The sequence below is a fragment of the Micropterus dolomieu genome, linkage group LG02, assembly GCF_021292245.1.
Source record: "Micropterus dolomieu isolate WLL.071019.BEF.003 ecotype Adirondacks linkage group LG02, ASM2129224v1, whole genome shotgun sequence".
NCBI lineage: Eukaryota > Metazoa > Chordata > Actinopteri > Centrarchiformes > Centrarchidae > Micropterus > Micropterus dolomieu.
Window position 1 is genome coordinate 2,778,695 of NC_060151.1, and position 11,752 is coordinate 2,790,446.

The following is an 11,752-nucleotide window of genomic DNA, read 5'->3' on the forward strand; positions in this document are numbered from 1 at the left end:
TGTGTTATGAATTTTTAAAAACTTTTATGAAAACGTTAAACTTTTTTTTCATGCATTTGGCAGCACCGCTTATAAGTCTTTAAACGTGTCCATAACGCTGTCTAATAATGAGCATTTTTACACCGGAGTTCAAGTAATGATAGGTAGGCCTATTATTAAGAATATCATAAAACATATCATTTTTTAAACGATTAATTATATTTCATTGTAAATTGTTGTTCAATGTCAAAATATTTTTAATATACTTCATAGTATACATAGGCTACCCCTGTGTCCGCTGCAGGTGTGTTCACACTTATTGTAGACTAAAGACAATATGTAGGCCTATCTAACATGAATCATATAAACTAGTTAGTGGTTCAGGTATTGGCAATAACATTTGCATAAGCGCGCGCACTCCCTGCCTATTTACGCACACCACAAAACACGTCTGTTAAAGTGGCTTATTTTTTGGTTTCTAAACTCACAATAATCACGTCACTCTTCCTGGCAACCGCAGAAGATCAGAGACTTATGTTATAACATAATGCGGCATATTCGGGGAGCTGAACCACTTCACCAAGCTCATGCTCCTCCAGTGCCACAGCTCGAGCCTCATAAAAATATTTTTTTCTTTGACTGACAATCCCCATCAAGTCCGTTCTTCTCCTTTTTTTTCTCTCTTGTCCCATCACGTGATCACCCGGTCTCATCCAATGGACACGCGCCCTCCCTCCTCTTCTGATCCCGGGGGCTTGTTGCGTCAAGGTTGTGGCTGGGATGTAACTGGATGTCCGGCCGGTTACCGGGAGTCTTTGCATCTGAGCGAGCGCCGTCACTAAACGGTGCAACAAAGCAGCGCACGCGTGCTATGACAGTGCGCGTGAGGTACAAGTGAATTAGTTTAGCTGTGTGTGTGAGCAGGAGAGTCAGTGGTCAGAGAAGAATAAATGCGCACCAGTTCACCTCATTCAGCCAATGTAGCAAAGTAGCGCACAGAACCGGACAGAGTCAGAGAGGAAACGGCGACGAAAGGAGGCCAGACCGGGAAAAGGAGCGCCTATGACAGCCTCCCTGGTCCTAAACCCTCGCTGGCCAGCGGAAACGGTAATGTTTGTGTATGACAACAATCTGGACGACCTGAACAAGAACATGGAGGGGTTGGTGGGCAGCGGCAACTTCGCCGCTAGCCAGTGCCGCAACATTATGGCGCATTCGGCGGCCGCGGCTGCTCTGGGCCACCCATCCGGACTGGTGCACTCTTCGGCTGGCTACTCCACAGTTGACGTGTCGGCTTCAGGCTCTAGCGAGACAGGCGCGTCTTCGGGGAAGCAGTGCGCGGCTGGATCGTGTACGGCGGCCGCCGTGCCGCACCAGAGCTCCTCTGCCGCTACAGCCTTGCCTTACAGCTACTTTGGTAACGGCTACTACCCGTGCAGGATGGGGCGGGGTTCTCTGAAGTCGTGCACCCAGGCGGCGGGAGCCGCGCTGACCTCGCAGTCCTATATGGACACGACAGTGAACTCTGATGAATACACGAACCACCGCGCCAAAGAGTTCGCCTTTTACCATGGCTACCCGAGCCCATACCAGTCCATGGCCAGCTACCTGGACGTCTCGGTTGTCCAAACGCTGGGGACCGGGGAGCCGCGCCATGACACCCTGCTCCCCATGGACAGCTACCAGCCCTGGGCTCTTACCAACGGCTGGGGGGGGCAGATGTACTGCTCCAAGGACCAGGGACAGGCCGGACACCTCTGGAAGTCCGCTCTGGCTGGTAATACACCTTTTTTATCCTTCTTTAAAAAGATCTTTGTACCGTTGGAGTATTTAAAAGAAGTTTGTGTAGCTTAGTATGATGCATATGCTTACTGCTAGACACCATGTAGTAATGTGGATTGGTAAAGTTACCAATTTGATGACTTGTTTAAAATGCTCCTCTAGGTAAATGCAGTCTTTATAAATTTGGAATATAGCTACATAGAACATTGAGACGAGTTCTCTCTGCTATACATATATAAACTGTGTGCTTTATGCAGAGACTTGTGGCTGATGTTAATTTCAACTCAAACAATATCCATCCGGTCTGAGGGCGTTCGTGCAACTGGTGCACAAAGTAAAACAAGCTGTTTGGACCAGACCACTAGTTTATCACAATGGCAGCAACTTAGAGCGTTCTGATCTGTTACTGCAGAGGATATTATTATTATTCAGTTGTTCTGCCTCATCATGCTCGTTGAGACAAGGCCATTTATTAATCAAAAGGCCATGTGTTGCCTGGTACCAAGTAACTCATCTGTCAACCTGATTAGCTAATTAGGTAATTATCAAGTGACAGATGCTCCTAGTATTGTTAACATTGCTGAACTATCACTGATCCCATTGAACTGTGTTTTAATTTGTGATTGGTGTTCATTTTGTTCATGGCCGCTCTCTTCAAACACACAGAGACTGAAATGACGCAATATAAAGTCACTTCAGATAGAACAATCAAAATAGGTTTCCAGAATGCAAATTTTAATCATGTGCATACACAAATATGTACATATTTGAGGACAGAAGGTGCAGGACAGCTTGAACTTGCAGCCGCAATGTCGCGCTGCTTGCACACGGCAGACATCCACCATGATGTCTGTCTGTGTCGCAGGATGGATGTCCAATCAGCTTCAAGTATAAAGTCGCTGTTCTCCTCATTTAAGCCGCAGACTCTAAATACAACACAGCACACTTTTGTCTGAAGGCTATCACACTTTGCTAAAAACCGAAGCGAGTGAAAGTGTGTCCCGGTATGTGCTGCCTCGCCCTCAGACCGCCTGTCTTCTCTTTGCCCGCTTTTTAACAGATGTGGTGGCGCACCAGCACGACGGCTCGCCTTTCCGCCGCGGCAGGAAGAAGCGGATACCGTACACCAAGCTCCAGCTCAAAGAACTGGAGAAAGAGTACGCAGCCAACAAATTCATCACCAAGGACAAGAGGAGGAAGATCTCCGCCGCGACCAACCTGTCGGAGCGGCAGATCACCATCTGGTTCCAGAACAGGAGGGTGAAGGAGAAGAAGTTCGTGGCCAAAGTGAAGACCAACGCGCCATAGCATGCAGGTTCCTGCGCTTTGGACGATTGAATGAAGGGACGTGGTGTATTTGCGTGTTTTACATTAAGAGTGAACTCAGAGAAACTACAAAAAAAATGTGGAAAATGAAGAAACGACTACGTAGTACTCCTGACGGACTGGGACTGTGCGGACCCGCGCGTCAAAGAATGGAAGAAAAAAGACCAATAAAAAAGAACATAAAGGGCAAAATAAGGTTAAAGACAAAAACCAAAGCCCCCTGATCAACCTTCTTCTTAGAGGCGTCCTGTAAATACAGCACCTTCCTGCCTGCTTTGATGTAACTGACTGTCTGTGTTTTACTGTTTGTCAGTGTTGTCCGTGCCCTGCCTATAGTCGAAAACACACTATTATGCTGTCCATATTGTTTATAATGCCTGTAAACCAGTAATCAACGTATAGTGCAACACTTAATAAATTCTTTTAATCCCGACGTAGTCTCCAGTAGGTCTTATATCTTTAAACACATCAATATGTAAACCTGCAACTTTGGATTCGTGGCAGTAATTGGTTTCTGATCGTCTCATCCGTCAAAATATGCTCGTAAATTGTGCAAACAAATCCGCTTTTAGTTCATAACAAAGGCTGAAAGTTGATACCCGCAAACTGGACAAACGGAGCGGGAGGATTCAGACTCCCCATGCAGATTAAAAAGTGTTTATGAGACTGTGAATTCATATTTGGATCAGGCCTCTCTCTGGAACATCGCCACAACAATGCTATGCATGTTTCACAGGCCTGTATAGACCGTGTGAAACACAAATCCCGCAATTTAAATTTGACCACGTATTCACATTGTTTACAAAAAATGCTAAGCAGGAAATTCAAACTAAAGCGCATCACAACATAAGCGGAAAAGTCCTGATTTAGGATTTTTTTCTCCCTCATAGGAAGATTTAGTTTAAGAACGGTATCTTCCTCCAGCTCTTCACTTCAGCTTCTGTAATATCTCATAAGAATTCAGACCTTGATGGTTCTGTTTAAAAAGTAAATGTATACAGTTTAATTAATTAAATAAAATTAATTAATTAAACTTGATCTAAAACCCATCACTGCCTATAGCCTATTAGTTATTTAATTTACTAATTTGTTATTTAATGTATTATAGCCTATATTTAATTTACTAATTATAAATTCTGTTTCTGCAAATTACAGCTTTTGACAGTAATTTATATGATAGTGGCTGACAGGAATTAATGTATTTGTTTGTTTGAAGCGCTATTGAATTATATTAAGTGAACTGATCGCAATAGTCATCTTGAAAATGTCACGTTATTTTAAAACACGGGCAAAAACACATAAAATAGCCTCCAATCATAGCCTAATCTTTTAATAGGAAATACAAATAGGCTACGCGTAATGTCTCTTTTAGGCAGATGACCTGTGTGTCTTTACACAGGAGTAGGAGGGCGCATCCCGGGAATCGAACAGAATAGTGCTATTGTGGTGCGTCCTGTGCATATCCTTGTTGCCTGCATTGCGTTTGTGTGTGTGTGTGAGAGAGAAAGGGACAGAGAGAAGCCCTTGACCTTGAGAGTCACGTGACCAGCAATAGGCTCTCATTCAAGACTCCCGCGAACATTTCATGACAGAGCGTTGTGTTCTTGCTCTGATTGAAGCCCTTAAGCACTTGTCAGCTCAACAAAAACTAAACTGTGTCCATCCAGCTCCTCGGTCAGCTCCGACACCGGAGCAGATAAACAGCCCCGGGTGTGTTGGGCCCTTTAGCAACAGCCCAATTCTAAAGTCCACATTAGGGCCAGCAGCATGTGGGTTTCCCCCCTGACATAGGGCCGTCACTTTGTTGTTTGGATATTTATTACATCCTTTTTAACGTTCCACGCGCAGTCACGCGGTGTTTTGTCCACTAGCGGCATCATTCATATTGTAACAAATCGGAGCCCTCTTTCTGCTTTGAAAGAATCTTAAATGATCAGCACTGAATCACCAAGTCAAATGATTTCCAATGTGAACACGGTGTATCAGACCTCCTTATTGTTTCTGTCTCCAAGTAAGGTTGAAAGCAATTCTTTAAAAATATATTTAATGGTGTGAAATGCACTGAATGCACTGAGAGCTAGTATTTGGAACACAGCAGTCTGATTTTGACCAAACGATGCAGGCATTATATTTCTGTCTCTCTCTATCGCTTCCAAAGCCCCCTCCAAAGTACATTTTTAGGAGAAGGAGCTGCATGGACAAAGTGAAGAAGGTCTTACTTTATTCTCTTATGCTGTGCAGGCCCCTGCGCTTTGGACCATGTCTAAATAAATCCTGACTTTCTCTCCAACACTTCCAGAGCTTTCTCAAAAGCGTTGCAAAATACATTTTACTGTTCATTAGCATTGTTGTGGTGATATTTCACAGGTCTGACCAAATATGAACATGTTAGGGCTACATGGAGAGGCTTCATTCTCCAGTGCTGTTAGTCCAAAAATGAAAATGTTGCTGGAAACATAAATACCGTTTATTGGCTGCACCGTGGTGATTAAACCGCGCTAATATATAGTTTCAGGTTCTTTCAAAAGTTACTTTAAAAGGGACATTTAAACAGCCGCTACATTACAGAGTTATCGTCTGCAGTGGCTTTTTTTTCTGGATAAAGCAGGCCTGCAGGAGCAACCAGGACACGTGAACAAAGTAGTAGGCTACAGAAAAATGGAACAGATCAGAGAAATAGAGAAAATGCACAGACTAGGCTACTTGACAAAGCTGATTTATTGTTTCTATCAGGGAATGATTCATATGCAAAAGATATATAACAAAAAAACCTAAGGTGAATTCCACTTATTGTAAAGCCGAATTTAATTTCTTTCTTTCTCTCTCTCTCTCTCTCTCTCTCTCTCTCTCTCTCTCTCTCTCCCTCTCTTTGTGTGTCGGGCTGTTAAACATTAACATTGAACTTGACAAACGGCGGTGTGCTCTGCTGGCCTGTTGACTCTCTTTACTGCTCCGTCTCTGTCCTCCTTTAAAACCAACAATACTGACGGAAGCCCTGAATCTCATAAAGCTCTTTCTCCCCTTTAGTCCAAATACCAGAGAGGGGAGGAGGAGGCGGAAGAAGAATAAGAGGAGGCCTGCCAGCTCCTCTACCCGACTCTTGAGGTCTTACCTTATTCTCACCCAACACAACAAAATCACGCCTATTCATCACGCCTATTCATCACGCCTATTCAGTCCATTGATATAAGTTTTTTTCTGAAATTCTGGCATGACCTGATGCTACCTAATATAATATACACTGACAGTAATAAGGAAACCAGCTTTCATTTATTAACAATAATACATTTTTACACATTAAGTTTTGTCACACTCTCACCTGCTTTTATGTGACATTTCAAATAGAAAACCTCACATCTGAAAATCAAGTCTAGATGAAATGTTTTACTTGGGAGCAAATTTAAATAAACTGGCATACATTATTACGTGCATCTTATGCAAATGCGGGAAAAGGTAAATAGTGATGTTGAAAATATCTGCCAACAGTGGCTCACACACTTGTGCAAAAAAACTCAGAATAAATAAATAAAAGAATAAATGTCCTCGTTCAAATTAGATTTAACTTAAAAAAATGAATTTCCTACATTGTGGTCAGTAGTAGAACTTACACACTAACATTTACTCAAAGACTGTACGCAAGTATAATTATGTGGTACTTTACTTGTGTTTACATTATAGGCCAACTTCTCCTCCCATACAATTATGAGGGAAATGTGTTGTACTTTTTACTGCACTACATTTATCTGGCAGCTTTACTTTTTAGAATTTACATACAAATTATTTAATCAGCTGAGAGATTAATGTCCCAAAAAATATATAAAGCAGGCCAAGTTAAAATGATCTCCGCCTTGAGCAACTACAACATACACAATGCTGCAGAAGCATTTAGGCATCACTAGTAGTGATGCAATAATATAATATATAGGCCTATGTAATCTGAAAGGGTCAGTTCACATGAGGAAGAGTTCTGATGCTTCTGTAATCATTTTGGAATACATTGCATTACAGAGTATTTTTACATTATGGTACTTCTACTGTTACCTAAGTATCTTAAGAATTTAATTATCAGAATACCTCTTCCACCACTGGCTATGGTTTTATTCAAATATGAATTCACCATTTATATTTTTCAAGAAAAGAAATGTTTGGAGGAAAGTCACTATGTGCAAACTTAAAGCAAACTTGTTTTTCAGTAAGATAAACGATGTTATTAATTGGTGGCAATGAAAAGACTTAGTGGGTACCTGAGAGGAATTCAGAGATAAATATAAAAGCTCTTATTATATGTATATATATTTATATAAAATAAAGTACCATTAAAGAACCATTCGCAGATTTGTGTTTTTAAAAAGACTGGAGCAAAAAAGTTGGTGTAAGTGTAGTGGCTGTTCTGGTAGTAAAAACAAAGTGAGTAGTCATGGAGCACTTTATATTCCTGCTTGCAGACAGCTGCACTGTCAGAGAGGAAAGTTGGACAGTCAGAGTGAGATCTCGTGTCACATTTGTACATTTGACTCAGATAAAATTATTAACAGTGACGGTTAGTGTTGTGAGTTTTGGAGCACAAGTAGCCTCAAACCAGTGGTGGAGGAGGTTTTCATCCAACTGCAATATGAAATCATGGATTCTCTTATGTAAAAGTATGGTGTATCATTAGAAAATGCACATAAAGTATCAAAATGAAAGGTACTCATAATGCACAAAATATATTTTTAAATTATATTATTCATGATGCATTGAAATTAAATTATGGATGATGCAATAATGTGTTAGCAGCATTTCACAGTTGAAGTTGGTCAAGTTCGAGCTAGTTTGAGCTATTTTAGGAGTCTAGTTTGGTGCTGAAACTTGTACATGCATTATATTTTATTAGCTCATCAAGTGTTTTGTATGTAAAATATTCGTCTGTACAGTAGTAACTACAACTGTCATATTTTACAACTACAGTGCTTGAACACATGTAGTTTGTTAAGTTCCACCACAGACTGAATTATGCATGGTCTTTCTTTCTCAGGGAAAAGGACAGGAACCTTCTGCCCCAACATTTCTTATTCCAGCGATACTGACAGAAATGTTATGTTTTCTTATAATCATGTCTCTCCTTGACATCATGACGAATTCAAGGAGGACTTGTCAAAGGAAAAGGGACATCATTCTGTAGCCTATTAGGATCCTTGTTTTCCCTGAAAACAGACAGTGCTTCCTGTCTGTCAAAGCTGCATGGTTTTCACCTGAGGGCGTACACATTCTTCAGGATCAGGTTCACAGGAGCGATCATGACACTGTTCTGCAGGTGAATTTAGTTTGAAGTTGAATAAATATGCAGCACAAGGGCTCATAACATGAATGGCTGACGTCAGTAACTGGCACATGTTACAAACCCACCCAGTTGGATGGATTTCAGTCAGTCTGGGAGACGAGCCAATGAGTTGTACATCCAGCCGAGAGGAGAGTTAGTATCAACATGCCTGGGGAAATGATGGAGTTTGGAAAATTGGAGTGAATTTAAACATACAAAAAGTAGCAAAAGTAAAATAATTTTTATCTATTGTTAAACTATGCTTACATATTATGACCGTAGTTATGTGAGGATCTGAATGGCTTTTTTGTTAAAAAATTTCTTATTTACATCAGACCCTTCTAATAGTTGTAGTTTTATGAATTCTTGTTCCTATCGTTTAAAAAAAAAATGCTTTATCTATCCCAAACGTTATTCTTAAGGTTGAAAATGAAATTACTAATTTAGATGTTTTGAAACCTCACAATGAATATTTTTCTGGAAGACATTGTGATCGACACATTACAAATGCCAATGAAGTGATTTTGAGAACAAAAAAAGAGACCCCAGCATTGAAAAAGACAGAGGGATATTAGCAAACTTAGTATTAGCAGAAATTTGAAATTCTTTGTATGAAAATTGTCAGTTTTACTTTATCACTGAAAATCTATCTATGACTATGAATATTTTGTGCCTTAGCACGTTGCTGAATTGCTGTCCATGCTCAGGTATCTCCCTTCAATAATTCATTATTATGTAAGACTTACCTGTGTCTGTCATGCTTTAGCAGATAGGCCCATACAACCGAAAATGAGTTCTCAGAACCTGCAATATAAAACCCTAATTAAACATGTGGTAGGATTTTGGTATTATATTTAGAGAACATTCAGGATCAGTTTTGTGATCCGATATGTGATCCTCAATTTTTTCAAAACGTGTTTCAAATATGTTGATATATAGAAGGGAAATTTATTTCTGATAACATTGGACATATATGAGCAGAAAGTTTTGCATGAAAAGTGTTCTTAGAAAGCCCGTCCATCCCTACTGGTTAAAAATAGGAGGTCCATCCATCTTCTATCCTCAATAGGACAAAATAGAACATTCTGAAGTTGATATTTTGTACTCTATTCCATTCTATTCTACACAGCCTGTATGGGACAGCAGGAGAGGAGGCGTGGACCCACCCCCTGAGACACACACACACAGCTCCCCAGAGTATACTTTATGCTTCAGACCAGGAATGCAGGACTGAGGCTCGTTTTTCTGTCTCAAGTTCATGTCCAAAAGACCCCTCTCACACACACACACACACACACACACACACACACCCACACCCACACCCACACCCACACACACACACACATGCACACCCACACACACACACACATGCACACCCACAAACTTTCCCTACCGTTTTTACCACCTTCTTTCTCCACCCCTCCTCCTCTTCCCCGTCCTCTGTCTGCATTGCGGACTGTCTTTTTGTTTTCCAGGTTGGACTTTGCAGTTGAACTTGAGACAGACAGACAGCTTGTAAACAGTTAGTAGTCTGGCCCCTGTCTGGTCTGGAATGGCCTGGAATGGCCTGGGGCGGGGGGCAAAAGGTAAATGGACACTAGACAAACACATTCAAATGAATTTAGAGATGTTTTGTTTCTTCTAGGACAGGCGATGCTGCATCTTCCTAAGTTTGACATTTCTGACTGAGAAATGTTCTGTTTACATATGATAAGAGTTCATTTTCAAGCTGACATGGTGCTTAAATTCAGTCTGTAAATAAAATAAAATGTAATAGCCTCTATTAGTCAAATTAGAAAGTGATGGAGACTGACTCAAACTGTTGTTACTGCACTGCTCATTTTGTAAAACTGAATAGACTTTAAACTGTGAAATATAATCAGCCCAACCCTGGATCAGTAGTGTGTGTGTGCGTGTGTGTGTGTCCGCACACATTTTTAACAGCTCAGGAAGAAAAGGAAACGACTGTAAACACACTATATAGCTGGACAGGCCTCCAACAAAGCCTGTGTGTGGTGGTGGTGATTGGGGGGGCTATATGTCTTGCATTAACAGTGGTGGACAAAGTACACACATCCTGTACTTGAGTAAAAAAAGAAAAAAAAAGTACAGGATTATTATAAATATTGGCGTAAATCTTACGCCACTAAAAGTAGAAGTCTTCCATTTAAATTTGAGTCAAAGTACAAACGTACCTACTTTTAAAAATACAGTAGGCAAACTTTCCTATTTATTAAACAATGGCATTCATAATAAACAGGTTTGTAACCAACAGTTCAAAGCTCAAAATGTTTACAATAAATTAAAATAATTAAAAGGAAAAGCAGTAAATGTTCACATCTGTGAAGGTGGAACCATGAAATGTTGTGCCATGAAAAATTACTTAAACGATCAAAGTTGTTGTCAGTTCATTTCAAAGTCAATCTAATAATCAGCTTTATTTGTATAAAACGTTGGGTAGTTTAATTTATAACAACACATATTTTATTAAGTCTTCATATGCTGTGTGTAAAAATCTTAATTTGTAAAGAAACTACTAACTAAAGCTGTCAGATAAATGTGGTGAAGTAAAAAGTACAATATCTCCTTCTGAGATGTAGTAGAGTGGAAGTTGAAAGCGGCATTAAAAGAAAATACTTAATTAAAAGTACCTCAAATTTGTACTTAAGAACAATACTTGAGTAAATGTACTTAATTACTGTCCACCACTGAGAATCAAATACTGCAGGAACAAGACTGCTCCAGTGGGACTGAGATGATTTCTTTGGCTGAATAGAGCTGCATTGCGTTGATAAGTCAGATAAGCAGAAAATTCAGTGTACATACATGAACCTGATGTGTGGGCAGTGTGTTTGAAGCACATTTAGTTCAGTGAATACTGGTGGCATCCTCTAAGGATGTGTCCACACACTAAAGCACCAAACAGCACGTGTTCTGACAGGAACCAGGAAAAGAGATCATATTTCTCCTGTCTTAGCTTCTCAGCATTGGCTTCCAGTAAAATCCAGAATAGAATTTAAAATCATTCTTCTTACCTACAAAGCTCTTAATGGTCAGGCACCATCTTATCTTAAAGAGCTCATAGTACCTTACTACCCCACCAGAGCACTGCGCTCCCAGAATGCAGGGTTACTTGTGGTTCCTAGAGTCTCCAAAAGTAGACTAGGAGCCAGAGCGTTCAGCTATCAAGCTCCTCTCCTGTGGAACCAGGTTCCAGTTTGGGTTCAGGAGGCAGACACCATCTCCACATTTAAGAGTAGGCTTAAGACTTTCCTCTTTGATAAAGCTTATAGTTAGGGCTGGCTCAGGTGAGTCCTGAACCATCCCTTAGTTATGCTGCTATAGGCCTAGACTGCCGGGGGATTT

The 11,752-nt window shown here is 40.6% G+C and overlaps 1 protein-coding gene and 1 long non-coding RNA gene across 3 annotated transcripts in view; one reads left to right on the forward strand and one right to left on the reverse strand.

Moving 5' to 3' along the window:
* The first annotated feature begins 760 nt into the window (after nucleotides 1-760).
* hoxb13a (homeobox B13a) lies at nucleotides 761-3,435 on the forward strand. The gene is made up of 2 exons (XM_046040103.1): nucleotides 761-1,756; nucleotides 2,822-3,435. Exons 1-2 carry the CDS (start codon nucleotides 1,042-1,044, stop codon nucleotides 3,067-3,069), a joined length of 963 nt encoding a protein of 320 aa, XP_045896059.1. The 5' UTR covers nucleotides 761-1,041; the 3' UTR covers nucleotides 3,070-3,435.
* Nucleotides 3,436-7,354: 3,919 nt separating this feature from the next.
* The window catches only part of LOC123966043, a 17,521-nt gene continuing 13,123 nt past the window's right edge, over nucleotides 7,355-11,752 (reverse strand). Inside the window, exons 2-4 of one of the 2 annotated variants that reach the window (XR_006823860.1) lie at nucleotides 9,133-9,190; nucleotides 8,473-8,555; nucleotides 7,355-8,374 (exon numbers count right to left, since the gene is read on the reverse strand). This is a non-coding gene — a long non-coding RNA (uncharacterized LOC123966043). Of the gene's footprint in view, nucleotides 8,556-9,132; nucleotides 9,191-11,752 lie in introns of both variants that reach the window. The other variant, XR_006823856.1, reaches the window with a different exon arrangement.